Source organism: Heteronotia binoei, chromosome 5 (genome assembly GCF_032191835.1).
Source record: "Heteronotia binoei isolate CCM8104 ecotype False Entrance Well chromosome 5, APGP_CSIRO_Hbin_v1, whole genome shotgun sequence".
NCBI classification, from domain to species: Eukaryota; Metazoa; Chordata; class Lepidosauria; order Squamata; family Gekkonidae; genus Heteronotia; species Heteronotia binoei.
In genome coordinates, this window is record NC_083227.1 from 154,741,013 (window position 1) to 154,762,056 (window position 21,044).

Consider the following 21,044-nt stretch of genomic DNA (forward strand, 5'->3'; position numbering starts at 1 on the left):
TCGGAGTGGAGGGCGGGATATAAATCCAATATCTTCATCTACCTCACAGGATGTCTGTTGTGGGGGAGGAAGGTAAGGAGATTGTGAGCTGCTCTGAGACTCTTCGGAGTGGAGGGCGGGATATAAATCCAATATCTTCATCTACCTCACAGGGTGTCTGTTGTGGGGGAGGAAGGGAAAGGAGATTGTGAGCCACTCTGAGATTCTTCCGAGTGGAGGGCGGGATATAAATCCAATATCTTCTTCTTCTTCTTCTTCTTCAGTTTTTGTCTTCCCGCCCACCCAAGTGAAGGCATTAACTCCTCCCCCCGCATCAAGGGAAGCTGATCTCTACCATCCCTGGCTATTTCTGCGGCTTTCAGTAGCTGAGTGTGCTGAAAGTCCTTTCGTGAGGCTGCAGTAGCTCTGCAGCCCTTTTTGAGGCAGGTTGAAAGAGAGGACACAGAAAAGAGATGGAGATGTGGTTGTCCCTGAGGGAAGACTGCTTCTGACAGTTCGTTCAACGTTCCTGGGCCTGAGTAGGCGGGGGACAGCAGAGTCAGCCAATGCGAGGCCAGAGGGGGTGACATGGGCCAATAATTTGTTCCGGAAATATTAGCCAATCCTTGATTTGGCCATGGCGATAAGAGAATTATTACTATAGATACCTATGCTGACTATCTCCAAATGTGAAAAATGTTTATAACTACATCACCATTTAATATTCCATTAGCTGATTAATTTAAGTCAGTAAATTTGAGAAATTTAATTGGAAACCATCCTTTCCAGTCTAATAATGTTAACTGGGCACATTTTAGAGCTTCTTTTGTTTTATTTTTTTAAAAAGCCATTCCACAGCAACAGAACACTTTAGGTGACCATATGTATTTTTTTCCTTCTTTCAGGGATCATTTAATAACCACGGCTTTTTTGTAGCAGGAACTCCTTTGCATATTAGCTACACCCCCCTGATGTAGCCAATCCTCCAAGAGCTTACAGTAGGCCCTGTAAGGAGAGCCCTGGAGGATTGGCTACATCAGAGGGGTGTGCCCAAATATGCAAAGGAGTTCCTGCTACAAAAAAAGCCCTGTTAATAACTGTTTATGAAGCCTTAAATAAAACTATTCTAGGTTGTAATCATTTTTAGTTTGCACATTCATGTTCGTCACTCAGCAACTCAAATACTGATTCTTAATCTATATGGGTGCAACAGGCATGAAAAATCAAATATTACAGGCATAACTTTCGGGTCACCTGGAGACTCAGTTAACAGTAAATGAGCACAGAGTACTCTGTGGGAGCATGTGAATGTGTTAATCGGTTAATAAAATTTATTTGCATTTCTTTGTATTAGAATCTTGGACTCTCTTTGTATCTGAACTCTGAAACTAACAACAGAAAGTCTGTCTGGTTTACACAGCTATATTCTTACCAGATTCTGGCTTAGAAGCTCATAGTCAAAAATTTCCATTTCGTATTGCTCTGCCAGTTCTTTGCACAAGGATAATGCTTCTTCCCACATCTACAACACGAGACACTCGTAAGTATAAACAGGGTGTAAGTGCCATTTCTCTGGGACTAGTGTAACCCCCCTAACAAGGACATCCTTCTACAATTCCTATATATGATGTTACAACATTTCTACTCATAAATATAATGCCATAAATATTTCATATTATGGTAATAAGCTTGCAACCTTAGACAACTCCTCATGGACGCCCAGATTAAGTATACCCATTCTCCCCACATATATACAAACCCCATGCTTGCGCTTTGGTTATAAACAAAGTCATCTTTATTTTAGAATGGCAATTTTTACTGCTTATGCAATATCTAAAGGAAGGATCGGAGGCAAATGTGATTTGCTCTACAAGAGATTCATACGAAAAAAAATAAAAATATACAGTTCATTATAGAAAGATATAAGCAAAATACCAGAACAAAATCATTCATAGCAGCAGAAGTGATTGCAGTGGGCCAATATTTTTCAGTCTCCTATTACCTTTTCACAATATTTTATGTAGATGCTCAAGTGAATGATGTCCTTTTAGAAGCCAAGTTTATACACACCCGTGTGCTAAGATGTACAGAAATATAATATTGGAATAACAACACTCAGCATAGCTATTTCTAAGAAAAGAAGGGCAACCTCCAAGTTAGTTTTGGAAATAATACAACTAATATATCGGGGGTGGGGGTGGGGTTCTGGGGGAACGCAGCAGAATAGAGTTCCGGAACCTCTTAATGGAAACAAAATTCCCCCCCAAAATGTTTTAAAATGCTTGAAGGGTGTCCTTGTGTTTCTCCATTTCCCTCTTGAGAGTTCCGGCACCTCTTTTTTTCCAGAAAAAAAACCCTGAACATACTTATCTCCTTGAGAAAACAGACCCACATATCACCTTTAACACACAGGATTTTAATGCATAGAAAACACATATTTATCAGAAGTAATATGATAGTGCTCAGGCCCACTCTGTTTTCCCAATATTGAACTTAACAGAGTGAACCGCCTCTACCTAGACTGGGTGATGTTCACTTTCATACAATAGCATCTTTACATTAAACACCATTCACCCTAATTATGAAACAATTTCTAAAATGTCACATTGTTCTTTCTAGTAAGCAGTGTTTATGCACTCATTTTTTTCTCCACATTTTATTTTACCATGCCACAACCAAAACATTTTCATGTCTTCTCAATCACACCTCCGCTGAATACAACCTACCTCCAATTAATACAATCCGCAGAGCCTTATAGAGAAAAAAAAAACGCTTTATAATTTACTTTAGATTGTGCTTATTGAAACCTCCTTGGCTTTTTCAGATCTTGATGTGTTGGACAGGTCTTAATTCAGAGTCTAAGTATCGTATGATGTAAGAGCTGTCTGAATCGTATCAATACCTTGCTAACAAAAAGCTCACAGCTTTCATACAAGCTTATTAATAAAAACTCACATAGAAGATATTAGTTCAGCACTTTAAAGATTAAAAACAATAAACATAGTAATTCACAAATCATGAGCCATCTTCCAAAGTGTCATCTGAACAAATGATCTATTAAAGGTAGTCCCCTGCGCAAGCACCAGTCATTTCTGTCTCTGGGGCGACATTGCATCACGATGTTTTCACAGCAGACTTTTTATGGGGTGGTTTGCCATTCATTGCCTTCCCCAGTCATCTACATTTTCCCCGCAGCAAGCTGGGAACTCATTTTACTGACCTCAGAAGGATGGAAGGCTAACTCAACCTTGAGCCACCTACCTGAACCCAGCTTCTGCCGGGATCAAACTCAGGCCGTGAGCAGAGAATTTGGACTGCAGCTTTACCACTCTGCACCACGGGGCTCCTAAATGATCTGTTAGCTGCACTTAAAAAAACACAAGCTTATAAGCCTGCACTTCCCAGTTACTTGCAATAATCATCAAAAACTATGGTTTAGACCATAGAATGCTCACCGGAAATTAAAAATAAACAGAACTTGCCTTTCCCTTGTCGAAGTATTCTATTATCTTCTCATATAAGTGTTCCTTCAGTTGCCGATGTGTTTTTGAAGTCTGAAATTCTGTTTGCATGACTTGAGGAGTGCACTGTTCATCCGACCACTGAGAAGAAAATAAGTACAATGCGTCTGCTACGTGAAACAATGATGCAACATCAGACTTGGTTCTGAGAAACTTGGTACAAACTTGAGTAAAAATGCATGCACTGGATGTCAGATATGAAGGGAGCAAGCAAATATTTTGGATCACATTTTTTAAAGTACACATTTTAAAAGTATAATCTCTGTTTCTGTGACTGCGTATGTGTATAAAATTGTCACCATGGCCAAATGGAGCAATGAACAGACAACAAATTGGTGGAATATCTCAGTTTTGCAGAAATTCTGAATTCTAATTTTCTTTAAAAAAAAAAAAAGGATGAAAAAGGAATGCCTGTAACTTAAAGAAAGAGATGCCCTCAGTGGCCGTTGCTGGGCAACCACAACAATATTTCCAGCATTCCTGTCTTGGTTTCTGCAGTAAAAGGCAGGAGGAAGAAATGGAACTTTTTCAGGGTTGTTTTGGCCTTTGAAGGAGGATTCATTGGGGCCAGACCTTGCAGCAGCCACCAGAAATTTTGCTACCACCAGTTGTCATGTCTCACCTATACCCAGCTGCTTGCAAGTGTTCAACAGCAGTCACCCCACAAATGCTAGTGTGGTGTAGAGATTAGAGCTTCAGACTAGGATCTGGGAGGAAAGGAAAAGGAAAGGTCCCTGTGCAAGCACCAGTCGTTTCCGACTCTGGGGTGACGTTGCTTTCACAACGTTTTCACCGCAGACTTTTTACAGGGTAGTTTGCCATTGCCTTCTCCAGTCATCTACTCTTTTCCCCCAGCAAGCTGGGTACTCATTTTACCGACGTCAGAAGGATGGAAGGCTGAGTCAACCTCGAGCCGGCTACCTGAAAACCCAGCTTCCACTGGGGATTGAACTCAGGTCGTGAGCAGAACTTAGGACTGCAGTAGTGCAGCTTTAACACTGCGCCACGGGGCTCTTAACAGAATCTGGGAGATCTGGGTTCAAATCAGCAGTCTGTCATGGAGCTCACCAGGTGACCTTGAGCCGGTCACATACTTGCAGCCTAACCTAATTTACAGAGTTGTTGTGAGGATAAAATGGAGGAGAGGAGAAAGCTGTAAACTGCTTGGGGTCCATATTGTGGAAAAAAGTGAGGTATAAATGATGTAAATAAATAATAAATATAGTTGAAGATGGAGGCAGATAAAAGGTAGGTTGGTGGGTGAGTGAGGCAGCAGCAGAGAGGATAGTAGAGCTGCCGGAAGAAAAGGAAGGTAAATTAAGGCAGAGTATGGGATACAGGGGAAAGTGAGGTGCTGTGAATGAGAGAGACCCCTAATTTCAGTTATATACGGACATCGTAATCACCCATTTGGTTGCCAGGGTGCCTGGAAATTCAACTTACACACATCTGCTGTGAAACATGGGTTTTATCTACCAGTTTATAAGAGACTTATGTGAGTACTAACAGCCTCAGCATTGCAACAGCACTCTATATCTGCAAAAGAGTGCTAGCCAGAAGTACAGATGGGTTTCCAGCCGCTCCGTGCGTGTGCCACCTCGGCTGTTGCAGTGGAAGAAGTTGCGCCGCCAGGAACTGTCCAGGCAAGCGGTTTTCAGCCTCGATCACAAAAGCCGTGTTGGTAGGCTAACACCATCAGCAGCCATCTTCCTGCAGTACCAGACTCCATGACAGCAAAGCGAGAGGCTCACGTATTCAACAGCTGTTTCGTTTGCATAAGGCAATCAAGCTTATCTTAAGCGTGGATCCTGCCAGATTGCCTAAGCTTTTGTCCAATGTAACCCAAGACAAAGGATGGTGCCAGTAAAGAAGTAAAGAAGAGGAAGAACGTCTTCACCTAGAGCCAGAGTTCTTTGTATAGATCGTGTCTCACCTTAGGTAACAATTTGGCCCTCTATTGTCACCTTTCGATAAGTTTGGATAGCTTGTTAATCACTTCCACCCTCAATATCCTCACCCATGCCTTGCCCTAATTGTCACCCTGGAGCCTCCCCTTTTGCCCATTGTTACCTGGAAACCCAATCTGGTAACCAGGGCCAGGTTCGCTCATTGGCCGGATATGGGCGTCCAATCAGGAGCCCCGAATAGACTGGCCACTGCCCACCGCACAAGTCAAGCCGCTATGGTCACTTCGTAGCCTCCCCTTTTTCTGAGGTCATGTATCAGCTGACCACCTGTCATCCGCCCCTGCACCTCCTACCCCCTAAGGGCTCAAGGTAGTCCATATAATCTCGGACCCAACTCCCCACACGTGTGCATCTGACAGTACCACATACCCCACTGTTAGATACGCCCCCGATACCTGATCAGTTGAGGGTCCATCCCCCATCTCCTTTTTTGTCGCCATTGGAGCCTTCCTTGAAGACTACGATAGGCAATTATCACCCTGTTTGCTAATCCTTGTGTTTAGCCCTGTCTGTGTTTAGCCAGTTTGGTGTAGTTGTTAAGTGTGCGGACTCTTATCTGGGAGAACCGGGTTTGATTCCCCACTCCTCCACTTGCACCTGCTGGCATGGCCTTGGGTCAGCCATAGCTCTGGCAGAGGTTGTCCTTGAAAGGGCAGCTGCTGTGAGAGCCCTCTCCAGCCCCACCCACCTCACAGGGTGTCTGTTGTGGGGGAGGAAGGTAAAGGAGATTGTGAGCCACTCTGAGACTCTTTGGAGTGGAGGGCGGGATATAAATCCAATATCTTCATCTACCTCACAGGGTGTCTGTTGTGGGGGAGGAAGGGAAAGGAGATTGTGAGCCGCTCTGAGACTCTTCGGAGTGGAGGGCGGGGTATAAATCCAATATCTTCATCTACCTCACAGGGTGTCTGTTGTGGGGGAGGAAGGGAAAGGAGATTGTGAGCCGCTCTGAGACTCTTCGGAGTGGAGGGCGGGATATAAATCCAATATCTTCTTATTATTATTATTATTTTTATTAGGACTGTATGTGTGTTGTGTGACTTTATATTCTTGTATGTTTGTCTTTATTTCATAATAAACCTTATTATATTATATTATATTATATTATATTATATTATATTATATTATATTGTCTCATTATTGGGTAACTTCCAAAGCAGACACCTTCTGTATACATAGGTTTTTGATTGCCCTCCACTCTAAATTCCCCCAAATCCTGTTTTTAGGGCAGTTTGCTTAACAGTACCCCCCCCTTCGAGACCTTGTGGAATCCTCACCACACAACTGGACCCGGCACTGTGCAACGGATCCATAGTTTTCCAGCGTAGAGGCTTGCAGGGGGGGTGGAGGGGCACATAAAAGTAAGCTGGTTGTTGTGTGAAGAGAGCAAAGCAGGAAAGGAGGAAAGGGATATGGGAGCTTTCAGTGAAGTGAAAGATAAAATACTGGGGGGGGGGGGAATAAGACGCCCCCTGCAATTCCTTGAGGGTTCCCCATTTCTGTGTGTATATATTTCTGAATGTGGCCCCAGATATGGATGCTTAAATCCAGAGATAGGGGTTGTGAAGAGAAAAGACAGATCTTTCTATAAATCTGAGGGAAAACTCCAAGTTTTCAGAAAAATCTGAAATATAAGGGGGGAAAAAACCGAAATATATTAGAGGGAACCCCCTTAGTAATGGAAACAGTGCCTACTTTTAAGAAACAAATGTCCTCTGATATCTCAATGACCATGATGGGGGTTGCTAGGCAATGGGGAGACCAGGTCTATGGTAAAAACATAGAGTTTTGCACCCAAATCCTAGAGTCACATCAGGTACTTGACTGAAGCAATAACCGATTTCCCACTCACCTTACACCGCTCTCACATGCCTCTTCTCAGTGGGGCTTCCTTCCGATTTCACACTATCTGCCCCGGGGCTGCAGCTAGTGTCGGCTTTTTCGCGCGGGAAACAGAAAAACCAGTTTCTGTTTGCCGCACAAAAAAACCACAACAATATTATCAGCCTTACAACCTTGATTTCTCTCAGTAAATGGGGGGGCAGGGCCTTTTCCAAGTCTATTTTAGTCTCCCAGTCTACCCCTGCTCCCTTATATTCTTCTGTGGAGGGAGGACTAATCAAGGTCAGGTCCAGCAGAAACCAACAGGTAACTTCCTATGATGATATTTGTACAGCTCACCCACTTGCTACCACACAACTTATTTGGAGCCAACGGCAGCTTCCACCACTTGTGTGACAGGCCTGGAAGTAGCTATCACACAATTCACCTGAGTGACTTGTTTCCACATGACTTTTGCAGCTTGGCCAGAATTTTCCCAGGGAGAGGCTATCAGGGGGAGGAAAGGTGGTAACACTGACGACCAGCATGGTGCAGTAGTTAGAGTGCTGGACTAGGATCCGGGAGACACAAGTTCATATTCCTACCCTATAATGGAAGCTTGCTAGACGACCTGCAGCCAGTCATTCCCTAGCAGCTTACTCTACCTCACAAGGCGATCGTCTTGGAAGGATATACAGGGGGGAATTAACTGAACCCTATAACTCCTTGTGGGTTCCCTGCTTGTGTTTACCAAATAACGTTTTTGTCTGTTTTCTTGTATTTTGTGCGTTGTGTGTATCTGCACCTGGAAGTCATGGCAACTTCTGGTGACTGACCCCTACTGGGAGCCTAAAGGATATTCAGAGAGGTGGCTGAATAAAGTCTGCTCCTGTTCTCCTGACTACAGTATTTCAAGGAGGTCGCCTGTCCAAGTACTTGCCAGAATCAATCCTGCTTAGCTTCTGAGATGCGACAAGATCAGGCTTAGGGTTTGTAGAATCTTTCGGGATCAAGTGCCGTGTTCTACTGGAGAAAGTTTTCCTTCCAGACGTTTCGTTCTCAGCTGCAGAGAACATCCTCAGTGGCGTTGCAGCCGGAGCAGGCGCTCTGACCTTCTTGGCTGCTGTGCATTGAGTGGGGCCAGGACTGCTGGAGAGCTGCTATTTCACACCCTCTCCAGCCTAGAAATACAGCAGCCAAGAAGGTCAGAGCGCCTGCTCCGGCTGCAACGCCACTGAGGATGTTCTCCGCAGCCGAGAACGAAACGTCTGGAAGGAAAACTTTCTCCAGTAGAACACGGCACTTGAGCCAGAAAGATTCTACAAACCCTAATGATGTTACCAGCCGTGAAAACCTGAAATCTTTGATAAGATCAGGCTTGCCTGGGCTATCCAGGTCAAGGCACCAAATCACTTTTAAGATGCATTTTAATTACACAGGTGTCAAAACCACACACGTACATACTGTGCATCTGATGTGCGAAGCATATTTTAGCACTCAGGTATCACCCCTGAGTGCAAAAGGTATCGTAAGTCTTAGCAAGCAATTATATGAGTCGCATAGATTTAAAATGAATAAGTAAATAAATGTTCTTCACTCTCCCTTTAATTTTTCAAGTCCACTTCATACTTTTTTTCATGCCATATCAACTTCTTGCTGTCTGTTAAGCAATATTTCACTATGAATCAACCATCTTTTATAAACGGCATGGGGGGAAATGCCACTGGGGCAGGGGAAATGGAAAGTGGGGAAAAGATCATGCCCTTTACTGATGCACTCTCCAGTCCCACTTGATTCACCTTACCATTTTAAAACAGTATTAATACATGGATTTCTACAAAATGTGCACTTAACCTCTGAGGGACATTTCAAAATGTCAGAAGTTTGTATGTTTCTGAAACATGAATTCTGGTTGATGGGCTAATTAGGATGCATGTTCTGGAAGACCAGACTCAAGCAAGAGAGCTTCAGGAGGATCAAGATCACTGCTCCTCCAAGAGCTAAAAAACCAAAAAAACCCCTGAAATGTCAGAAGATAAGTGATCAGACCTTGTATTTTGAAAAAGGTAGCTACTGTACAGGGCCACAGTACAAGCAGGGGAAAAAAACCCCTGTCATCTTTGTAGCCTTGCGTGATTACACTAAGGGAGTCATTGCGTTGTAGCAGGAAGAGTGGCAAACTAGGATCTGAAAGACCCCCGTTGAAATCCCCACCGTGGAAGGTTGCTGGGTAACCTGGGACCAATCAGACGTTTTCAGCCTAACCTGCCTTCTGGGGTTCTTGTGAAGATAAAATAGGAGAGCATAATAATATCCTTGTGGCCTTTCAACCTTTTCACAGCTACCAATATAGTCAGTGAGGGCTGCTGAGTCAATTTATGAAGCCGTGTGGTAACAAAAGGGTTAATCCCCCCACAGTTGTTCATTTGAGTTGGGTCCCATCCCACGCAGTAGCCTCGTTCAAATGCTGCGAAGATGTGATGGCATATATCTCAGCACTATATATGTTTTTGTTCTAAGCGTGTGAAGACTGAGCATCATACCCCCACTTCCTTTCTTCCACCAAACACTTTAAAAAACATGAATCCATTATTTAAACAGCAACCGTTATTCATTGTGCTATATGTGAGTTAGCAGAATAGTGTAGCAGGGTGGATCTTCTGCAAGCTATTTGCTTGCCCTATTAAGGAACAAGCTAATGGTGGAATAGAAGCTATTAATTCAACTTCATTGAGCAGAATCACAACAGCGCCTTTACTTTCAGTTCCACTATAATGCAGATGCAGTGCCAACCACTAGCTCTTTCCAGTAGCAACTCATTTGTTCCTGCTTGTCTCCCACACTTTATTAGTGAACATAAGAACATAAGAGAAGCCATGTTGGATCAGGCCAATGGCCCATCCAGTCCAATACTCTGTGTCACATAAGAGAAGCCATGTTGGATCAGGCCAATGGCCCATCCAGTTCAACACTCTGAGTCACATAAGAGAAGCCATGTTGGATCAGGCCAATGGCTCATCCAGTCCAACACTGTGTCACACAGTGGCCAAAAAAATTATATATATATATATATATATATATATACACACACACATACACACACACACACACACACACACACACACACACATATATATATATATATATATACACACTGTGGCTAATAGCCACTGATGGACCTCTGCTCCATATTTTTATCCAACCCCCTCTTGAAGCTGTCTATGCTTGTAGCCGCCGCCACCACCTCCTGTGGCAGTGAATTCCACATGTTAATCACCCTTTGGGTGAGGTACTTCCTTTTATCCGTTTTAACCCGACTGCTCAGCAATTTCATCGAATGCCCACGAGTTCTTGTATTGTGAGAAAGGAAGAAAAGTACTTCTGTCTCTACTTTCTCCAGCCCATGCATTATCTTGTAAACCTCTATCATGTCACCCCGCAGTCGACGTTTCTCCAAACTAAAGAGCCCCAAGCGTTTTAACCTTTCTTCATAGGGAAAGTGTTCCAACCCTATAACCATTCTAGTTGCCCTTTTCTGGACTTTTTCCAATGCTATAATATCCTTTTTGAGGTGCGGTGACCAGAACTGCACACAGTACTCCAAATGAGACCGCACCATCGATTTATACAGCGGCATTATGATACTGGCTGATTTGTTTTCAATTCCCTTCCTAATAATTCCCAGCATGGCGTTGGCCTTTTTTTTTTTATTGCAATCGCACACTGTGCTACGCTCATGCATACAAACAAAAGAGACAGCTTACTTTCAGAAGCCAGGCATGAAGCAGAAGGGTATACGCAGCCTCAGTGTAGTTCTCACAGTCCAAATGAAGATCCCGAAGTTTATACAAATACCTGTTGGCAGGCAAAGGGAGGACAAAAAGTAATATATATCCAGATTTCACAGTTGCCTTGAGTTGGTGAAGCGAATTTTTAAAAGCACCAGTACGATGAACATTGTTGTCAACAGAACAAAGTTTCCGTCCAGTGGCACCTTTAAGACCAACAAAGTTTTATTCACAGTATAAGCTTTCATGTGCAAGTGCACTTAATCAGATACACTGAACCAGTTTCCTCAAGCCTTCCTTATAGGGGGTGTGGTGAGGGGTTGCTGTCCGGGAGAGCCACTTAGAATCAAGATGCATAAGTGCTGGGTGGTTATAGCTGAGACTGGGTGCAAGAAAGATTCAGGAATGGCAGTAAATTAGCATACAAGTACTAAAGTTAAGCAGATGTAAGAACGAAGTTTGAGTCCAGTGACACCTACAAGTCAAATAAAGTCCAATGCTGGGACCGTGGTCAACACTCAAAATTGAGTCCCCAAATAAAGTCTTAAAAGAAGAACTGTCTCACGTAGTAATCATGAAATCTTTCATTTGGACTGGAGTGAGCTTTCTGTTTCTTGCTCTTATCATTCTGAAGTAAGGATAGAAAACATGAAGGTATAGACCAGGGGTCCTCAAACTACGGCCCGCGGGCCAGATGCGGCCCACTGAGGACGTTTATGCGGCCCGCCGGGTTATGGCAAAATCAGACCGGAAGTGACGTTCGACCTAAACCCGCGTTAGCAACGCACACTTCCGGCACTGGGCTGAGGCGGCGGAGACAGAGTGTGAGGTGATACCGAGGTGAGGTGAGTTCCCAGGCCGGGGTGTGTGGTGTGGGGAAGGGAGAGAGATGCAGAAGACGTAGAACTGACGGCCCGCGGCCTTGTACAGTAACGGCAGTCCGGCCCTCCAACAGTCTGAGGGACAGTCAACTGGCCCCCTGTTTTAAAAGTTTGAGGACCCCTGGTATAGACACTTGAATACAAAACATAAATGAAAGCATAGCAAACAGTTTGAAGATTTGTTCTGACTTTTGTTGCCTCACTTGGGATAACACATAGTTGTAGGAGATTTTCTCCAGGGATGGAAGCTTCTTACAACGCTTGAAAAGATGCATTCTAGATTGAAAAAACTAAAAATTATAAGCACTCACTTTAATGCTTTCTTACACATGGCTAATAATGATGCGTATATTATCTTAGAATTACAGTTGACACTGCAAATTCCCAGACAAACACAAGATTTGCTCAATTTGATAGTTTTGCTATTCTGTCATTGGATTTTAAATGTGTACCATTTTGCATTCTAAACCACTGCTACCAGCTGTATGTAGCTCTGCTCACGGTACCTCATTCCTCGTCTGAAGAAGTGTGCATGCGCATGAAAGCTTACATTCTGAACAAAACTTTGTTGGTCCTAAAGGCGCTACTGGACTCCGGCTTTGCTCTACAAGTTTTACCAGACACCGAAGTCCAACCCACACAAAATGCAAGGAATTTAACTGCAAAAATCAGATGCAAGGATCCTAATATGGATGATAGACAAGGGGTGCTGGCAAGGGAAAGCTTCCTGACCTGGCTGCCTTATGACTTGCCAGGGCAAAAGACAGGTACCCTTATTGTGCTTGCCGTTTCCATTAAAGCAGCAAAGGGGCTGTTTCCAATAGGGGAAAATGGCATGCAGGAAAAGAGTTACGTTAACCTTTTCCAGTGCCGCAGCCCTGATGCATTCTTATGGGTTTTCTCATAGCTGCATTTTGTAACTAACAGTGCAATCCTAAGAACACTTTCCAAGGAGGGACGGTGGCTCAGTGGTAGAGCATCTGCTTGGAAAGCAGAAGGTCCCAGGTTCAATCCCTGGCATCTCCAAAAAAAGGCCCAGGCAACTAAGTGTGGAAAAACCTCAGCTTGAGACCCTGGAGAGCCGCTGCCAGTCTGAGTAGACAATATTGACTTTGATGGACCCAGGGTCTGATTCAGTGTAAGGCAGCTTCATATGTAGGAGGGATGGTGGCTCAGTGGTAGAGCATCTGCTTGGTAAGCAGAAGGTCCCAGGTTCAATCCCTGGCATCTCCAACTAAAAAGGGCCCAGGCAACTAGGTGTGGAAAACCTCAGCTTGAGACCCTGGAGAGCCGCTGCCAGTCTGAGAAGACAATACTGACTTTGATGGACCGAGGGTCTGATTCAGTTGAAGGCAGCTTCATATGTTCATATGTTCAACAGGGCCTTAATTATGAATAGAACTGCTTAGCATCGTGTCCTGAATTACATATTGTGGATCCAATTATGGATTCTCAGCATCATGTGTTGTTGAAAACAAAATAATCTGAATACGACAAAGGGGTTGTTTTTTTTTTTTTAAAGACCTTTTAGGGTTTGTATTGTTCTGGGGAAAATATAAGAAACTAACCGCACAGCTAAATTGCAACTTCCACATAACTCCACACTCTAAGCACGATCCATTTTGACAAGCCTGCCTGTCTTAATGTACAGGTTTGAAAGATGCGTATTGGCTCGCTTTATAGAACACAGAGTTGCCTGAACGATGAAAACAGAAAAATTCAGCTTGCGTACCTGGCTAATCGAAGAGGATGACCTCTGAAGATGACATTATAAGGAAAAATTGATTGCTTCGCATATTTAAATGCCTGATTACCTTTATAATTTAAGGGTTTTTAAGGCTTTTAGTGTGTACATTAGACAAAAACTATAAGCTGTTTTTGAAAAGAGCTCTCTTGACTTCTCTTTCCAAATAAGTGTCACCTATATAAGACTCTGCAGCACACATGCAAATCATTTTGTTTGCAGTTTTTATCGAAATAAAAAACAGTAAAGATGCACTCCGTTAATCAAATTAAAATGCAATTCTACTTCGCTTCACATTTTATCTGCAAAATATAATCACCATTTAAAAAAAAAACATACAGAAAGCTGAGCATCCGGTTTGTTAACTCAAACTAAATACTGCAGGGGAAATTGCAGTTAATGGAGATGTATGTTGCAGTCAAGTTTGCAGAAGGCTCAAACAATATTTTTATAGGCCTTGGGATATTGCAAACTTGAAGTGAACGGTGACCTATCAAGTATTTACTACAAATCTGCATAACATACTGAAGAATGTATGGCAGCAAAGCAATATTGCCGTCTCAAACAGAAAAATCAGCATAGCAATTACCTTACCTTATATACATCTCTTCCCGGTTAATGTCCTTGTAGAAATTCTAGGGAGGGGAAATGAATGAAATGTGATCATCTTTTCACACAGAAGACTTCGCCACAGGTATTTTCATCCTGCAAAAGCTGCGTAACTTATAAAACGTTGCATTTAGAGAATCGTTGCATCGCCGTGTTGTATTTCTTCCCTACAGTTTTAAAGCTTTAATAGGGTTTCTATTCTTATGAATCTCTGCTGAAATCAAGTCGCTATTAACGAGTGGGAATAACGCTAAATTTTTGCAACGCCATAGAGTTAGATTCTACCAAAGTCACTTCATGCTGCTCAACTAATGTTACTAACACAAGCACTAGTGCAAATCTGTATGCAAGTCTTCATGCAAAGACTGGGATAGATTTATACGACGTCTCGCATGCCACCCTGCTCCAGTGGAAGGGCCAAGTGTGGATGCAAGGAAGTTTTTATTAGTGCAATCTGCACTATGTAAGAAGCGTCAGCACTGGACCCACCTGGGATGGCCTCAGGGCTGAGAGCAAGCCAAGGGAGACTGTTATCTTTGGCTCCGAGCTTGCCTTGGGAGCCTGGGGGTGGGCAGGGACTTTGCTGCAAGTCCTGGCTGACCAACCAGCTTTCCTGTGGGCCAGCTGGAGAGGCGGAACTCTGGGGTTGGTCCCAGAGCTTGTTCTGTTCTGTTCTGTTCTGCCTCCTCCCTATTTGGCCAGCTGCCACAGAGCTTATATGAACATATGAAGCTGCCTTATACTGAATCAGACCCTTGGCCCATCAAAGTCAGTACTGTCTACTCAGACTGGCAGCGGCTCTCCAGGGTCTCAAGCTGAGGTTTTCCACACCTCTTTGCCTGGACCCTTTTTTGGAGATGCCGGGGATTGAACCTGGGACCTTCTGCTTACCAAGCAGATGCTCTACCACTGAGCCACCGTCCCTCCCTAAGAGCCTTTCTCCTCAGTTATTTTCTGGCTCTCACTTTCATCCTCCCTTGGCTTGGGTTGTTTTGAGTTTAAGTTTGGTTATCTGGTCGTTTGCTTTCACTTCATCTTGTCACAGTTTCAGTAGGCAGTTTAGGCATTGGGATGGACCCAATGGGGGAAAGGATGTGTGTCCACCTCCCCCATTTGGGGACTCCTTTAAGAGGTCTTGAAGTGGAGCCACTTAGCTACATTCCCCATCGGGGGCTGTTAGCTGGTTCTCACCACCAGGTGGCAAGAGAACCACACAGCAGTTGGCACCCAAGTGACATCCCAGGTCTTGCTACTCCTCATTGTTTCCTCCTTAGAAGGGGGCTGTTAGCTGGTTCTCACCACCAGGTGGCAAGAGAACCACACAGCAGTTGGCACCCAAGTGACATCCCAGGTCTTGCTACTCCTCATTGTTACCTCCTTAGAAGGGGGCTGTTAGCTGGTTCTCACCACCAGGTGGCAAGAGAACCACACAGCAGTTGGCACCCAAGTGACATCCCAGGTCTTGCTACTCCTCATGGTTACCTCCTTAGAAGGGGGCTGTTAGCTGGTTCTCACCACCAGGTGGCAAGAGAACCACACAGCAGTTGGCACCCAAGTGACATCCCAGGTCTTGCTACTCCTCATGGTTACCTCCTTAGAAGGGGGCTGTTAGCTGGTTCTCACCACCAGGTGGCAAGAGAACCACACAGCAGTTGGCACCCAAGTGACATCCCAGGTCTTGCTACTCCTCATGGTTACCTCCTTAGAAGGGGGCTGTTAGCTGGTTCTCACCACCAGGTGGCAAGAGAACCACACAGCAGTTGGCACCCAAGTGACATCCCAGGTCTTGCTACTCCTCATGGTTACCTCCTTAGAAGGGGGCTGTTAGCTGGTTCTCACCACCAGGTGGCAAGAGAACCACACAGCAGTTGGCACCCAAGTGACATCCCAGATCTTGCTACTCCTCATTGTTACCTCCTTAGAAGGTGGGATAGGGGATGGGGTTATATCGAGACAGCAGGATTGCCCCCAATGCTGGATCCAACCCCATGATGCACCAATGCTCCTTCTGTTGCATTCAATTAAAGCTGTGGCCAGAGCTTTTTTTTTTAACATCTTTTGAGTTTATTGGTTAGAAATTCTTCATACATTGCATCTTGTGCATTTCATCCTGATAATTACATCCTGATTTTGTTTTTAGAAGGAACGCACAGGAACACAGTTCCGGCTGGCTTGGCATCAGGGGGTGTGGCCTAATATGCATATGAGTTCCTACTGGGGCTTTCCTACAAGAAAGCCCTCGTGAAACAATGGAGATGGTATGGGGTGTGGCCTAATATGCAAATAAGTTCCTGCTGGCCTTTTTCTTAGAAAAACACACACAACCCTGGCTGTGGGTTGTGGGTTTCCACAGTTCTGTCTGTATGGTGTCTCTGTCTCCTTGCCTTGCTCCCGCCCTTGACCTCTCAGACCACAACAGCCCACAGCAGATCCAATTCGGTATTTCAGTTTGAAAGCTCCATATTGTTTGCATTTCTCCCTTTTACAAACTGAAACCATGAGTCATTATTTTGCTGCCACTTTCGGTTTCCTCAAGCCAAGCCTTCCCTATTAAATTTATACTACTGTAATGCTGTTTTTGCATCAGTTGTGTATGACAGAGACTGGATTTATACCCCACCCTTCACTACCCAAAGGCGTTTCAAAGCAGCCTACAATCTCCTCTCCCTTCCCCTCCCCACAACATAAGAACATAAGAGAAGCCATGTTGGATCAGGCCAATGGCCCATCCAGTCCAACACTTTGTGTCACAGAAGAACATAAGGGAAGCCATGTTGGATCAGGCCAATGGCCCATCCAGTCCAACACTTTGTGTCACAGAAGAACATAAGGGAAGCCATGTTGGATCAGGCCAATGGCCCATCCAGTCCAACGCTTTGTGTCACAGAAGAACATAAGGGAAGCCATGTTGGATCAGGCCAACGGCCAATCCAGTCCAACACTCTGTGTCACACCCTTTGGGTGAAGAAGTATCTCCTTTTATCCGTTCTAACCCGACTGCTCAGCAATTTCATTGAACGCCCACGAGTTCTTGTATTGTGAGAAAGGGAGAAACAGACACCCTGTGGCGTAGGTGGGGATGAGAGAGATCTCCCAGAGCTGCTCTTGTGCAGAACAGCTTTGAGAGAACTTGTGGCTGACCTAAGGTCACATCAGCAGGTGTACGTGGAGGAGTGGGGAATCAAATCCGGTTCTCCCAGATAAGAATCTGAGCAGTTACCCACTACGCTGAATTGGCATTAATGAATGGCATTAAAATGTCATAAACTGAAGTGAGCCCACTAGGAACAAAAATGGGTGAAATTAAAAGGTTCACCAAGACAGTTTATGTAAAATAAAGTAAAACCAAAAGGGCCTTTAAAAAAAAAATTCTAATTACCAGATTTTGGGGAGCGGGGAACTGTGGCATGGCATAGCCCACTTTTGTCAGATCTCAAAAGCTGAGCAGGGTTGGTATTTGGAAGGAAGACTACCAAGGAAGTCTCTTAGAGGCCAGAGACACAACTTGCATAAAAACAGCTCTAGTAATTTTAATTCCTCCCTCCAGCAGCAGACCTCTAGCTCTCCACAAGGAATAGCATTTGAGGCTATGGCAGAAGACTGAAGTGAGAAAATGGCCTTTCTGTGGACAGAAATGATTCCATCCAAGCCAATGACTAGAAATTTTAACAAAAAAGTTTCCACTTCACAAAGGTATTGTGCTAAAATAGGAATATAATGTGCATGGTCTTCCTAATAGTGACAGATCTTCAAATATAATTAATGGTATTATTACCAGCCAAAAACAAATGATAACACACACTTGGGCAACACAGAAAACACATTGGTTTAGTCAGACAAGAAGGAGGCTTGTTGGTGGATCTTGCATTTGGACTGGTGCATCTTTGACTCTTCATGATCTGCGATGTACCCTACCTTCTGACTATATTGAGTCACCCCATAAAATCATCTTCCTACTCTATGTAATCCTAGCCAGTTGCAGCAATCTTCCATACATATCTTCATAATTAAAGAAAACAGGTTAGATTGCCTCCAAACGTCCAAAAAAATTGCCCCCACTACATGTATGGATTTCTTCACTCTAAAACAATTTTTTCATACAAATACATACCAACAAATTAACAGTGCAACTCATTCGATTGTCCTTACTCTCGTCATTCATCACAGTACGGTAATCCAACAGCTTTTCCAAAAGGCCTTTCACTAAGTTTACAAAAGTTTCAACTGGTTTAGCGATCTGAGGATACTGCAAGGCACATTCCATGAGTCTGAAAAGAAAGAAATCTCTATGAGAATCAGCAAGGTGTACAAGATATACTAACAGATATTTCTCTTGCAGGTTGAATGAAGGGGGAAGGGCGTGGAAGAGAATCTATGGAAAAGCACCTCGATATCATATGTGTGAAATTATCTTTGTTATCTTAGAATTTGGAACCTTCCACAGAAAAATGGTGACATTTTATCTCTAGAAGAAGATATTGGATTTATATCCCGCCCTCCACTCCAAAGAGTCTCATAGTGGCTCACAATCTCCTTTACCTTCCTCCCCCACAACAGATACCCTGTGAGGTGGGTGGGGCTAGAGAGGGCTCTCACAGCAGCTGCCCTTTCAAGGACAACCTCTGCCAGGGCTATGGCTGACCCAAGGCCATGCTAGCAGGTGCAAGTGGAGGAGTGGGGAATCAAACCCGGTTCTCCCAGATAAGAGTCCGCACACTTAACCACTACACCAAACCGGCTCTATTGCCTATATCGCTGTTTCATAAATACATACATACACCTCCCCATGATACTGTGTTTCTCAAAGTATTAACTAAGGTGAGCAAGGGGAGATCCAGGTTTTAGGTTGACTAGTCTTTGGCTAAGAATATACAAGCCTCATCACCACCATGGATCGACACCACACTGGCACGTGGAGGTGAGGGTGTGACAGTTGCATATTTCATGTCAGCTCTGTGTTCCTGTCATATTATCCTGATTTATTATCAACATTCATGACAGCTGGAGGAGACATTAGTCTCTTCTGTATAGGAAAACCATGTTTTTAAAACTAGCCCACATATCCTGACACACCAAGAATATGCTGCTACACTGCTGAATGTATTTTTTAACGTTCTATTTTGCTTAAAGTGAGCGGAGGTCCATGTCCTCTGAAAAAGTCAGAGTTCCTCCAAAGGACTTTCTTTTTTGCTTTGTTAGTCATATCTCCTATAAAATCATCCTGCCTTTCCAGATCTCAATTTAGCATTTAAGTGATTACAGCAGTAACTAACCAATTCCACTAAGGGTTTTAAGTCTGATAAAAATATGGAAATCATAAGAGGTACTGCGCAGGGAAATAATGACAAGAAGTTAGCAAATGTTCAGTTACATTCCACAATCCTAAACGCAATTACCCTGTCGGTCTTGAATTGTTGCTTTGTTACATTATGTACGAGTCTTGATTTCCCTGGGTTTCATTAGCAATTTTCAATTTATATGCAAAGCTGCCTTATAATGTATGGGTGTTCTTTACATATGCAAAGATACTTTGTAATTTATTAAAACTTCTTTAGAAAAATGCAATATATTCTGTTTTCATTAGGCATTATTATTACATTATATTTTAATGTTGATGTAATTTTAGCTCCATAGGGTAATGAGGGCTTCAACCTACTTTTCAATGAGGAATGTTATAAATGATTCTATAGTGGAACTTACTTAGAACTTATTTATTACTGCCTTTTATTTAACTTCTGCTCTTGTATCCAAGCAGCTCCCATCCAGGTTGTACCTAGGACCTGTCCTATTTAGAGTTAGCAGCCAAAATGAGTCTCAGGTCATTCTCTAGGCCTTCCACTGTATTTAGGAGAGTCCATAAAAGTATACAGATACTTATTGTGGAGAAGCTTCAGTTTGTTCCTTGCAAAACTGTTCCAATGAACTGAAGTCCTACTATCCATCTTTTAATGACCTAACCATTGATGATATCTCCATTCTCAATGGCACTTGTTGTAGTTATTTGGAGAACATATGAAAGAGAAAGATGAACTCAGGGCAGACAGAATCATCCAAAGCAGAAGTCACCAAATTAAAAAAAAAAACTAGAATAATATATAAATGCTAGTATAGGAAATCTATTTTAGTACTTGGTGAAGGTAAAATAGAAGACGGGCTTGCTTGAATTCAACTGTCTTCCAGTAACATTGCAATAATGGTAGAGATCAACACTGTTCATTGAAATGATTGCTCAGACTTCACAGAAACCCATTATTTAACCAAACTTACTAGTTTGATCATTTGACTTCAGGTAACAACAGTTAGTTACAGTACATCAAACCAGGATATGAAACCATGGTTTGAAACTGGTTTATCAACCATGAACATATGAAGCTGCCTTATACTGAATCAGACCCTGGGTCCATCAAAGTCAGTATTGTCTTCTCAGACTGGCAGCGGCTCTCCAGGGTCTCAAGTGGAGGTTTTTCACACCTATTTGCCTGGACTCTTTTAGTTGGAGATGCCGGGGATTGAACCTGGGACCTTCTGCTTCCCAAGCAGATGCTCTACCACTGAGCCACCGTCCCTCCTACATATGAAGCTGCCTTATACTGAATCAGACCCTGGGTCCATCAAAGTCAGTATTGTCTACTCAGACTGGCAGCGGCTCTCCAGGGTCTCAAGTGGAAGTTTTTCACACCTATTTGCCTGGACCCTTTTAGTTGGAGATGCCAGGGATTGAACCTGGGATCTTC

General features: G+C 43.5%; 1 protein-coding gene and 1 non-coding gene across 2 annotated transcripts in view; one reads left to right on the plus strand and one right to left on the minus strand.

Annotated features, from left to right (window-relative positions):
• The window catches only part of DOCK2 (dedicator of cytokinesis 2), a 536,841-nt gene that overhangs the window by 55,102 nt on the left and 460,695 nt on the right, over positions 1-21,044 (minus strand). Inside the window, exons 35-39 of the mRNA XM_060240619.1 lie at positions 18,422-18,578; positions 14,296-14,336; positions 11,053-11,143; positions 3,462-3,581; positions 1,412-1,501 (exon numbers count right to left, since the gene is read on the minus strand). Coding sequence (XP_060096602.1) covers positions 1,412-1,501; positions 3,462-3,581; positions 11,053-11,143; positions 14,296-14,336; positions 18,422-18,578 — 499 coding nt within the window. The remainder of the gene's footprint in view (positions 1-1,411; positions 1,502-3,461; positions 3,582-11,052; positions 11,144-14,295; positions 14,337-18,421; positions 18,579-21,044) is intronic.
• Positions 12,917-12,983, plus strand: TRNAS-GGA (transfer RNA serine (anticodon GGA)). The gene has a single exon. It is a non-coding gene; the product is annotated as a tRNA-Ser (tRNA).